The sequence below is a fragment of the Alnus glutinosa genome, chromosome 2 (genome assembly GCF_958979055.1).
Source record: "Alnus glutinosa chromosome 2, dhAlnGlut1.1, whole genome shotgun sequence".
Classification (NCBI taxonomy): domain Eukaryota; kingdom Viridiplantae; phylum Streptophyta; class Magnoliopsida; order Fagales; family Betulaceae; genus Alnus; species Alnus glutinosa.
The window spans coordinates 1,565,516-1,578,075 of record NC_084887.1 but is presented as its reverse complement, the minus strand read 5'-3'; the positions used below and the strand labels follow the sequence as shown (position 1 = coordinate 1,578,075).

The following is a 12,560-nucleotide window of genomic DNA, read 5'->3' as shown; positions in this document are numbered from 1 at the left end:
ATTTATATAAATTAAAACATGTTAAAATCTTTGTTCTCATATCAATAGCTTTAAATAAAAAGAAGAATAAAAGAAAAGAAAAAAACTTGTAGATTATGATTATCAAAGCATTAATAAAAAAAATTAGCAGGAGTCTTGATTATTATTAGTGTGATACATATTACATTTCGATACAAATAAAACCCATATAATTCTGAACATTCTAAAAAAAAAAAAGTTCATAACAAATTAAACAAAATGACTGAAAATTGAGTAAATCATAAAAACAAAAACAAAAATATTCAAATGAACTAAAAAATAAGACACTTAATTTCAGTTTAATTCATATAAATTAAAACATGTTAAAATCTTTGTGTCCATATGAATAGTTTATAACAAAAAGAAGTATAAAGAAAAAAAAAAAAAAAAAAACAAATAGCGAGAAAAAAACATGGTTTAATCTAATTATCAAAACATTAATAAAAAAATTAGCAGAAATTTATGATTTTGTTAGTATGATACCTATTATATTTAAATACAAATAAAACTAAAGTAATTATAAACATTTAAACAAAATATTGAACAAATTAAAAAAAATATTTCATTAAACATATAATGCAATCTAATAAATCATCATATCATGTTTAATGCTTAATATCTCTTTGGTGTTCCAAAAGTATTTATATTGGGAAATGCTAGGGTATCCACCAGCATCCCACCAAGCCTACGTGGCTTTCATTTCTTTACATTTAAACAATGAAAGCCATGCAGGCTTGGTAGGTTTCTGGTGGGATGTTGGTGGATACCTCAACATTTCCCATTTATATTCCTTTTATGCACAACAATCAAATAAATATTTGCCTTGTTTTGTTCACAAGCATAAAAACACTTTCAAAAATTGGCTAAAAATGGAGTGAATCACATAAATGAAAAAAATAAAATCTAGAAAACATAAGAGTCTTTATTTTAGTTTAATCTATATATATTAAAACATGTTTAAATATTTGTTCACATAGATATACATGGTTTAAAATGAAAAGTATAAAGAAAAAAAAATATCAAGAAAAATACATAGTTTAATATAAATATCAAAGCATTAATACAAAATTAGTAGCAATCTTTGTGTGATACCTATTATACAGGGACGAAGCCAGAAGTTTTTATGGGCAGGGGCCAATGGTCAATTTTTTATTTTTTTTTATTTTTTTATTTTATTTTATTTTTTTTTTACCTTATATTCTTTAATTTTTTAGAAAAAAAAATTCCACCTAATAAATTTTGTTTTTAGGAAATTTGGGGGGGGGGGGGGGGGGGCAGGCATGGCCCCTGCCAGCCCCCCTCCCTCGTCCCTGCTATTATATATTTCAATACAAATAAAACGCAAATAATTATGAACACTAGGGAAAAAAATTACAAAGAAAAATAAACATTTTTTTATGAAAATTTATTCCCATAAGTAGACATGGTTGAAAACGGAAAGTATAAAGATAAAAAAAAAATAGCAAGAAGAATATCTAGATTCTAATTATAAAAATGCATAAAACACAGAGTCCTTCAACCTCCACAAAACCAGAAAAAGAAAAAAAAAAAAAAAGCTAAGTCCTTAAAGAAAACAAAATAAAATAAAATTATGTATTTCAACACCCTGATCTTTTCTTGAATATCGCTGTTGGATGTTCTTGATTTCACAATTCAAGATGTTTCAAACCCTAAAGAAAAAAAGATAGAATTAACCAATCTAAGAGAGTAATATGACTTTTCAGCTTACTTGTACGATTTCTTTAGAATTAATGCATACAATACCTATTTGATTAATTCTAGATAGTTAATGTAGTATGTTCTTAGTTTTAAATTTTGTCTCTCTATAATTTTGGAGAGTAGTAAATTCTGAAACCATAATCTATTGTACATTAAAATTTTGAACTTAATGAAATTCCATATAAGGAAAATTTTTGAAATAAAATTTTGGAGAAAAAAAAAATCTGACCACTTAGAATTAATGAATGTTTTTAATTTTATTTTATTTTTTAAAAAAATCTCACAACTTAATGCGGTTATAATGATACCTAATGATATAATGCAAAAAAGTTCTTATTTTGGTCTTATGAAGATTAACACTCATGATCTTTTTCATTAAAGTACAATAAATTTATTAAAATCATGAACAACTGATTCAACCTTTAAAATTCACCGGTTTGTTTTAGTTAAAAAACTGGTTTAGTGTCTAAAAATTATGGGTTCACACCACGTGTCATAATTCTCCATTGTTAGAGATGTATAAAAGTGTGTAAGAGTTATGCAAGAAACATTACTCATATGTAAATTACATAAAATTTTACTATCAAAAGAACCATAATTTTAGTTTTAATCCATATCAATTAAAACATTTAAAATATTCTCATATGTGTTGTTTAAAATTGAAAGAAGTATAAAGAAAGAAAAAAAAATAGCAAGAGAAAAAACATGGATTTTGATTATCAAAGCATTAATAGTAGGATTAATAGTAGGAATCTATGATATTGTCTACCTATTATGTTTCAATAAAATTAAAATCCATATAATTCTAAACATTAAAAAAAAAAAAAAATCATTTCAAATGTAATGCTTAACTAATTCTTTAATGTTTTAAAAGCATTTATATGAAGAAGAAAAATAGCAAGAAGAAAACCATGATTTTGATTATCAAAGCATAAAATAGAAAATTAGCAGAAATTTTTTATATTGTCGATGTCATGCCTATTATATTTCAATCCTATATAATTCTGAACATTACAAATGAACGAAAAAAACAAAAAATCTCATAAACATTCAAATGAAGAATTGCTCAACCAAAAATTTCACAAACAAAATGGAAACATATCTAAATTTCAATAAAAAATATAAAATACTAAAGAAACACCTCTTTCCACAAAAGAGTTATACTTGTATCATTAATTGAAAGAACCAGAGACTACTTGTATCATTAATAGGGAGAAATATATATTAAATAGTCCGGTTTAATTTTATTTAAAAGACCAATTCAGTACTTAAAGGACCGGTTTAGTTACTAAAAAATATGAGTTCATGCCATGTATCACCATTCTATAAAAAAACTCGGCTTATATACATATAAGAGAAAAAGTTTAGCACTTTATTAGTAAAAACACATGATACAGGAATTTAAGCATCGGCTTATATGTGTGTGTGTGTGAGAAAAAAGTTTAGGATTTTTAAAATTTAAGCAAAATTTAAGCATTTTTGTCATTTAAAATAAATAAAACTTTTCAATGACAAGAGAATGTGGATTCTCACTTTTCAGTAATGTGGGAAAGAAATTCACATTACTTTGGGTATTTGAATTCCTTCCATTTAAGTGAAACCAAATCAACTACGAAGTTGCTGGACTCTTCCTCCGATCCTCGGAGCATTGTATCACGTCCAGCGAGTGTAAAGGGCAAATCAGGCTCCTGGAAGAAAAGAGCAAGGGATTGTGCTAATACTGTAACTATTTTGGAGACCCATGCTAATGGAAGGGAGGCGGGAGAGGCAGTGGTGTCGGCATCTTTGGGAGATCATGTGGCTACAAAAAAAGGTAGACGTTCTACCACCCTCGCTCCTCAAGAGCAGAAACAACAGGCGGTGGCTGGTGTACAGCCCCGCCCGGAGCAATGAAGATGTTAAGTTGGAACTGCCGGGGGCTTGGGAACCCCCGGGCAGTTCGAGCTCTCACTAGTATGGTGAGAATTAAGAAGCCCCATCTTGTGTTCCTTATAGAAACAAAGATGATGAAGAATAAAGTGGAATTCATCAGAATAAAACTTGGGTTTGACAGGATGTTTGTAGTTGATTGTAAGGGGAAGAGTGGGGGTCTATTACTCCTATGGAATTCGGATTCTCATCTGGAAATCCAGAATTTCAGTAGACGTCATATTAATGCAGTTGTGTTGAATCAAAGTAATGAGCCTGTATGGAAGCTGACATGTTTTTATGGGCACCCGGATGTGGGGAAAAGGATGGAAGCTTGGAATCTCCTCAGACACTTATCTCAGCTGGATCCTACTCCTTGGATGTGTATGGGAGATTTCAATGAAATCATTTCAAGTTCGGGAAAAACTAGCAACTCCATCAGACCTCGAAGTCAAATGCAGGCATTTCAATCAGCATTGGGGGACTGCAATCTAGCAGATTTGGGGTTCCGTGGTCCGAAATTTACATGGTGGAACGGAAGGCAAGGAGAAGATTTTACTCGGGAACGATTGGATCGGGCGGTGGCCAATCCTGAATGGAATCAGTTGTTTAATGCTGCAGAGGTTGAAGTGTTAGCTAACAGTGTCTCTGACCATCACCCCTTGTTGATCACTGTTTCCCACTCGGAGGACATCAAATGGAAGAAGTATCATTTTTTCAGATATGAAGCTAGCTGGACCAAAAAACAGGATCATGCAGATATTATCAAGAAAGTTTGGAGAGTAAAACACAAGGAAATTGACCCTTGGCGAATGATTAATAGAAAGATGAATGGGTGCAGGAAGTCATTACAGATATGGGTGAGAAAATCTGAAAATAATATTGCTTCCCAGATTCACAAGAAGTCATTAGAGCTCCACTCAATCCAAATGGAGGAAAATCAGGAGACAGTAGAGAAAGAACTGACCGTGAAGGAGGAACTAAACTCACTTCTTGAGCAGGAGGACCTTCACTGGAGTCAACGGGCAAAAGAAAACTGGCTGAGGTATGGGGATCAAAACTCTAAATATTTTCATGCTTGTGCTAGTCAAAAGAACCGTCGGAAGAATATTGTGGAAATTATGGATATGGGAGGCCGGCTCTGCTGCTCAAAGGAGGATATTGAAAATGCTTTTATCTGTTATTATGATGATCTCTTTACTGCTGGAACTGATCTAGAGCTGGAGAATTGTCTGAGTGCAATTGACTGTAAGGTGACACCGGCGATGAATACTAAACTTATGGTTGTGCCTACAGAGGAGGAAATCTATACAGCCTTACAGCAAATGGCCCCTTTGAAAGCTCCTGGCCCCGATGGGTACTCTGTTTGCTTCTTTCAACATAATTGGGAAACTGTTCACACTGAGGTATGCTCAGCTATTTTCCATTTTTTTCATTCTGGGCTGCTGGATAGCAATTTAAATAAAACCCATATAGTTCTTATTCCTAAAATCCAGCAACCGAATTGTGTGTCAGATTTCAGACCTATAAGTCTTTGTAATGTGCTTTACAAACTTATTTCAAAGGTTTTGGCTAATCAGCTTAAACTAGTGTTACCAGAGATTATCTCCTGCACGCAGAGTGCCTTTATTCCAGGTCGTCTGATAACAGATAATATTTTGGCTGCCTTTGAGACTTTACACTCAATGCAGACCCGGATGTGGAGTAAAACTGGATATATGGGTTTCAAGCTTGATATGAGTAAAGCCTACGATCGAGTGGAATGGCCTTTTTTAGAGGTGATCATGCGGAGGATGGGGTTTACGGAGCAATGGATTACTCTCATTATGGTCTGTGTTAGATCAGTGTCATATTCAATTCTCATTAATGGTGGCCCGGTGGGAAATATTAAGCCATCAAGGGGGATTCGTCAAGGGGATCCCATTTCTCCCTATCTGTTCCTACTTTGCGCAGAGGCCCTGAGTGCCTTATTACAACAAGCTGAAAGGAAGGGGATAATTACGGGTGTTCCAACTTCTCCGAGGGGACCTAGATTGAGTCATCTATTCTTTGCGGATGACAGTATTATTTTTTGTAAGGCGAACTCAGTTGAGTGGAGAAGAATTATGAAGATTTTGGGCATTTATGAAAAAGGGTCGGGTCAAAAGCTTAACCTGCAGAAGACATCTTTATTCTTCAGCCGCAATACCAGCCATGAAAGGAAACAGGAAATTTTGAGCCTGTCTGGGTTGATGGAAACACATAGGATTGATTCATACCTAGGACTTCCTTCTTTTGTGGGTAAGTCCAAGGCTCAGTCCTTTGGGTTTATTAAAGATAGAGTGACGAAGAAGATCAGTAATTGGAAGGTCAAATTCCTCTCCCAAGCTGGCAAAGAAGTGTTGTTAAAAGCGGTAATTCAGGCGATACCTACATATAGCATGTGTGTGTTTCAACTTCCTATTGCCTTATGCAAGGAGATAAATTGTTTGATGCAAAATTTCTGGTGGAATCACATGTCTCAAAATGCTAAAATTCATTGGATGTCTTGGGAAAGAATGGGACGTTCCAAAGCAGTGGGAGGTCTAGGTTTTCGGGATTTGGTGCTGTTTAATCAGGCTTTACTTGCTAAGCAAGGGTGGCGGTTAATTCAAAACCCTTCATCTCTCTCAGCACAAATTTTCCGAGCCAAGTACCATCCTAGAAGTGGCTTTATGGAGGCTTCCCTAGGCTCTCGCCCTTCTTTTGTTTGGCGGAGCATATGGAATTCTAGGGAATTGTTGCAACAAGGCTTGGTTTGGAGAGTGGGCAATGGATGCAATATAAAGGTTTGGGGAGATCGTTGGCTCCCAACACCACAAACTTTTCAGGTCCAATCTCCTCCAAAGATCATTGATAGACAGTCTATGGTGGCCTCATTAATTAATCCCACCTCCAAGAATTGGAATGAGGCTTTACTTAAAGAAGTGTTTACGGAAGAAGAAGCTCAAGTCATAGTTAATATTCCTCTAAGCCCATTGCTGCCTGCAGATAGGTTGATTTGGCGTGGAACTGCTAATGGTATTTTTTCAGTTCGGAGTGCCTACCATCTCGGCAAAGAAGAAAAGGAGAGACGAGCAGCTCAAAGTTCCCAACTGAACACAGGGCAGGAATTGTGGAAGGCTCTTTGGGCAATGGAAGTGCCAAATGCGGTGAAAATGTTTGCATGGAGAGCTTGTCAAAATATTCTGCCCACACGCCGAAACCTATTTAAGCGAAGGGTTATTGAAGATGCTAAATGCCCTTGTTGTGGATTAGAAGAGGAGTCTTTAATTCATGCCTTATGGATTTGTCCGGCAGCTCAGGATGTCTGGGGAAGTAAAACATCACCGTTCCAAAAGTGTTGTGTTTCAGGAGCGACCTTCAAGGAGATTTTTGAAGATGGTCTTCAGCGCTTTAGCAAGGAAAATTTGGAACTGTTGATAGTAGTGGCCCGTGGAATATGGTTTAGGAGAAATAAATTTGTTTTTGAAGGCACTTTTAACCATCCAGATGAAGTCTATACTGCTGCAGTGAGGTTTATTCGGGAATACAAGGAGAGCAAGCAATTGGACCAGTCAGTTCCCATGCAGTCTGTAAAGGGACCTGACAATAGCCGTGATACAGTTACTTGGAGTCCTCCTCCAAACGGGTCCATAAAGCTTAATTGGGATGCGGCTATAAATAAGAAAAAGGGATGGATTGGTTTGGGCATCATAGCAAGGGACTATTTGGGGAATTGTTTGGGAGTTCGTAGTCTCACTAAAATCTTACAGGTGGATGCTAAGACTGCAGAATCTTTAGCTGCGTTGGAAGCCGTTCTTTTTGCTAGAGAAGCTGGGTTTTTAGATGCTATATTTGAAGGAGATGCAGCCCATGTTATTGAGGAGATTAACTCAAATCCTCCCTACCTTTCGAGATCAGGCCATATTTTGGAAAGCATTCATGTTGAGCGGCAAAGATTACATACATGTAGTTTCAATTTTGTTTATCGTGAAGCCAATTGTGCAGCTCATTGTCTAGCTAAAGAGGCTGCTAGTTCTTTGAGTGATTTGTGTTTACTGGAGGATACTCCCATTAGTATTTCCAGTATTGTTGTTAGGGAAGCTGTATGTCCCTAGATCCTTGATTTTGAGGGTCAAGTGTATTTTGTTATGAATGAAGAGTATGAGTATTTCTGTTAAAAAAAAAACAATAATAATGTATTAAGATATTTATTAATTGAAGATATAGTATAATCTTTTATGGGGCATATGGATGGGAGTAATCATGTACTTCATCAATTGACTCAATTGACACCTATGCTTTCATTAAAACTATCAAACTGCCGTTGCCATTTTAACTCCATCTCATGCAAATTATTATTTTTTTTTTTTCCTTCTCTAGATTATGTAAACAACACCACCCATCATATAACAATAGATCAAGATCCTATGAAATTATTAGAGTATTATATTATATTTATTAGAATCATAATTATTAAATTCATACGAGATTTAGTAATTTGTTGATAGGGTATTTTTAATGATGTAATATTTAATAATGATTTACTCTTTGGCAGACAGGCCTCATGAATTCCTTGTCAGTGTATAGTTTAGTTGTGTTTGGGCCTGAGCAGCCCTAAGATAGACAAGAATTATGGGCTGTTGGTAGTTAGGTAATTTAAGTACCCTCAACCCGAAGGGCCTTAGGGTAAATGTGCACCATTATTTATTGTATATTTATTTTGATAAAAGGTAAAACAGATTTTTCCTTAAAAATAAAAAATAAATAAATAAAATACTGAATCTAAAATTGAACAACAAACGCAGCCGTGACCAGAAGTCCAGAACCGACTACGGCTGACAGATGAGCACGACCCGAGGCAAACGCAAACACAAGTATTATAAAACAAAAAGACCCGCTAAACCAGTCAAGCCCAGCTCGCGACCGGCCGAGCCGGTCACTCTCAGCGTTGAAAACTCCAACCGCGTCATTTACCAAATTTCCACAAATATCCGATCATTGACCACCAGTGGACTTTCTTTGTGTAGAAATTTTAGAAAACCCCCGTCTGTGTTCTCAAGGGCAAAACGGGAACAAAATCATTTCTTTTGTTCATTCAGGTTCCTTGGATTTGAGCTCACCTTCATCTCAGGCTTCGCGTTTTCGTCTGGTGAGTATGAGTACTCTTTCTCTTTAAATTCTCGCTTTTGTTTTGGCGTGTTTGTGTTTGGTCGCTGAGAAAACGGAGGAAAACCGAAAGAAAAATTTCGGCTCTCTTTATTTATTTTTTCTTAATTTGAAGTAATGGAAAAAAGGTGTACTCTTTGCGAAGAGGGGAAGTAGTTGTTTGCGCTGAAATGAGAGGGTTTTCTTCTTTTCGTTGCTTAATTTTCTTCTTGTTTGCATATGGAACTCTTTGGGATTCGGGGGTTTCTAATTTTTGGTTTTCCTGCGTTTTCTCAGTAATCAAACAAGGGGGAAATCTTGTTCTGAGCTGATCCGTAGAAGCATGGCTTTTTTGGCTGAGATCTGCTGATTTGTTTGGCATGCTGAATTATTTTTGTGATTTCTTCTTGCTATGTAAAAAAGAGGAAAATATAACTTTTTTGGTGAAGTATATTTATTGCTTGAATTTGTGTTGTGATTCTTTGGTCTGTTTATGCCAGTGATCTGTAGCAGCATGTTTGTTTTTTTACTCAATATTTTTGTTAGAAAATAATTTTTTTAATGAAATTATGGATATTATGTACAACAACAGCATCAATATAAGGTTTGGGTGTGTGTGAGAATTTTGGAAGCTGAAAAGTGCACTGAAAATATTGTTCAGGTTAAACTAGTTTGTATGCAACCATGGTATATGGAAAAAACAGTGGAAGCTTGAAAATATGCTGTTTCTCTTGGCCGTTTTTGGTCACTGACAGTTTGTCTAATTTGCTCAGCATATGCTATTTGGAATGATAATCATTATTTGTCCTCTTTATTAAGAAATGAAAGTTGTGTGTGCATTCATCAAAAAAGAAAAGTTGTGTGTGTGTGTGTGTGTTTGGACTTGTGTCTCTTTGTGTGTATTTTGAGTGGGTGGTTACTCGTTGATAGAGAAATATTTCAGATGCTTGTGTTTGTGTTTGTCTTTTTGTGCAGTGTACGTGTGCGTGTGTTTGGACTTGTGTCCCTTTGTGTTTGTATTTTGAGTGGTTGTTTGCCCTTTGATGATGAGAAACATTTAAGATGGTTTGCATGCTATATGGCTTTTCTGTTTTGACTGTAAATTGTTGGATATTTCTGTTTTTGTAAATTTGCTTGTCCTTCTAAGTCAATGTGCTCTTTAGGATAAGAAATAAGAAGTTATAGAGATATTGGGATACGGGTCTTGATGATAGATAATAAGTAAATGTTTATTTTTTGTGCAAATGGTTACAGGATTAGGGATATTGATTGATGGGTACATCATCTGGGTCTAACATCCACCAACAATCTTCGTCCAAAATGCTACCTCCGCGTCAGCAACCATGGCCTGGAGGACTACAAACTTCTCTGTCTGTCGTCTCTTCAAATGCCCGCCTCTCCCCTGAGGAACCCAGATCAAATTCTGATCAAATTCGTGAATCCCCTACTGAGAGTGCTAGTTCTCGAGAAACTTGGCCTACTGCCGATGCAATTATGGCAAAGAAGATGATGGAGAATGGTAAAGGGGAGAATGATTGTCCTGAACAGTCGGTTATTCGCCGTGTTTCTATTGCAGATAAGATATCCCTTCTGCAGATAAGATATCCCTTCTGCAGATAAGATATCCCTTCGGGAGATAGCGAGAGAGAGAGAGAGAGTTGATATAATCTCTGAAAAGATGCACCGTTTACCTGATGAGTTTCTAGAAGAGTTGAAGAATGGACTCCGAGGTATCCTTGAAGGCAATGGTAGTTCGCAGCAAAGAGAAGAGTTTTTGATGTTGCAGAAGCTTATCCAGAGTAGGACTGACTTAACTGCTAAGACGTTGATTAGAGCTCGCAGAATACAACTTGAAATTCTTGTTGCAATAAATAGTGGGATTCAGGCATTCTTGCATCCTAGTATCAGTCTCTCTCAGACTTCGCTGATTGAGATCTTTGTTTACAAGAGATGCAGAAATATAGCATGCCAAAACCAGCTCCCATCTGACGATTGTACTTGTGAGATATGCACCAACAGAAATGGTTTCTGCAATCTTTGCATGTGTGTAATCTGTAACAAGTTTGATTTTGAAGTTAATACCTGCCGCTGGATTGGGTGTGATTTGTGTTCGCATTGGACTCATACGGATTGTGCTATTCGTGATGGACTCATTTGTATGGGCCCTTCTGTTAATAGCGGAACAGGCCCATCTGAGATGGTTTTCAGGTGCCGGGCTTGCAATCGGACATCTGAACTGCTTGGTTGGGTTAAAGATGTTTTCCACCACTGTGCACCAACCTGGGACCGGGAGGCTCTGCTGAGAGAACTTGATTTTGTTAGTAGGATCTTTCGTCGAAGTGACGACCCCCGAGGGAGGAAACTCTTTTGGAAGTGTGAAATGTTTGTGGCTGCATGTGAAATGTTTCAAACCTAAGTACACTACTACTCTTGAATGTTAATCTCTCTGCTAGGGGCTATGACCAAGTAGCAAATAGTGGAAAATAGTTGAAAGACTGGTATCTTATAGGGGTGAAAATAACCGCCCGCAATAACCATCCGCTAACTGCTAACTGTCTATAACCGCTAATCGTATAACCGCAAAACCGTTAAAACCGCCTAAAAACCGGTAACCGCCCTAGAAAGGCGGTTATAACCGCTAACTGCCTTTTTTTTATTATTATTATTATTATTATTATTATTATTATTATTATTATTATATATATACTTTTTTTAAAAAAATATATTTTTACATATGAGAACGACGCTATTTTCATCCTAAAACTAAGGCCAAAAGATTATAAATGAATGACGCCGTTTTTAACCTAACCCTAAAGAATACAAAATGAACCCTCTGACTCACCTCATTCCATTTTCTCAATCTCTATTCTCCACTCCGCCACTCACCCTCAACCTCTCGACCCTCTCTGTCTCTCATCTCCGAGATTCTCCATGGATCACATTTTATTCTTAATTCTTCAAGGTCTGCAATGTCGATTAGGATGGCAGAAACTTGGAGTTTCGTCGCTACATGGATGATTCTAGGTCGCCATGAACCCAATCAACACCGTCGGACTTCAGTGAGATCTGAATTTTTTTTTTTTTTTTGATAAGTTCTTCGATCTGAATATTTTTGTGCCCTGATTTGTTATTCTAGGCCTTGATTTGTTATTCTAGGTCTTAGATCTGAATGTTTGTGGTTGATGATGTGAAATCTGCTATTTTTTGTGTATGATCGGCGATCGGCCAACAGCAAAAAGGCCGAAAAAAAAAATTAAAATAATAAAATAAAATAAAATCAGTTGCCGGTTGACGGTTGGCGGTTCATAACCACCAACCGGCGATTATTTCATAACCGCCAACCGCCTAGGCGATTTCCATATTTTAGATAACCGCTAGGCGGTTACGGTTAGCGGTTTTAGCTAATAACCGCTAACCGTAATCGCATTTTCACCCCTATCTTATCTTGTTTGTTCTAGGCTATAGTTAATTTGGTACTATTTATAGTGGAAAAGAAGAAGAATACTCCTATAAAGGGTAAAATGGTTCTAATGTTAATTTGGTGCTATTTAATGGAGAATTGGATTAGGGTTGGTGGAGAAGGATTAACAGATTTATGGGTTCAGTATATATTTTTCCAGTTGTTATAAGATCTTAATTGCTTTAGACTTAAGATAAGACCTGTGATTATAGTAGAATCAGTAGTGAAGAGGGAAGAAGAAAAAGAAGAATACTCTCATAAGGGTAAATTGGTTCTATAGTTAATTGAGGTGCTATTTAGCGGAGAA

The 12,560-nt window shown here is 36.0% G+C and overlaps 2 protein-coding genes across 2 annotated transcripts; both read left to right on the top strand.

The window, feature by feature from the left end:
- Window positions 1–3,626: 3,626 nt before the first annotated feature.
- Window positions 3,627–8,266, top strand: LOC133861980 (uncharacterized). Its single transcript, XM_062297812.1, has 3 exons — window positions 3,627–5,051; window positions 5,211–7,751; window positions 8,204–8,266. Exons 1-3 carry the CDS (start codon window positions 3,627–3,629, stop codon window positions 8,264–8,266), a joined length of 4,029 nt encoding a protein of 1,342 aa, XP_062153796.1.
- A 212-nt stretch (window positions 8,267–8,478) lies between these two features.
- LOC133862031 (protein OBERON 1-like) lies at window positions 8,479–11,299 on the top strand. The gene is made up of 4 exons (XM_062297870.1): window positions 8,479–8,797; window positions 9,091–9,171; window positions 10,048–10,354; window positions 10,395–11,299. Exons 3-4 carry the CDS (start codon window positions 10,066–10,068, stop codon window positions 11,207–11,209), a joined length of 1,104 nt encoding a protein of 367 aa, XP_062153854.1. The 5' UTR covers window positions 8,479–8,797; window positions 9,091–9,171; window positions 10,048–10,065; the 3' UTR covers window positions 11,210–11,299.
- Window positions 11,300–12,560: the final 1,261 nt, after the last annotated feature.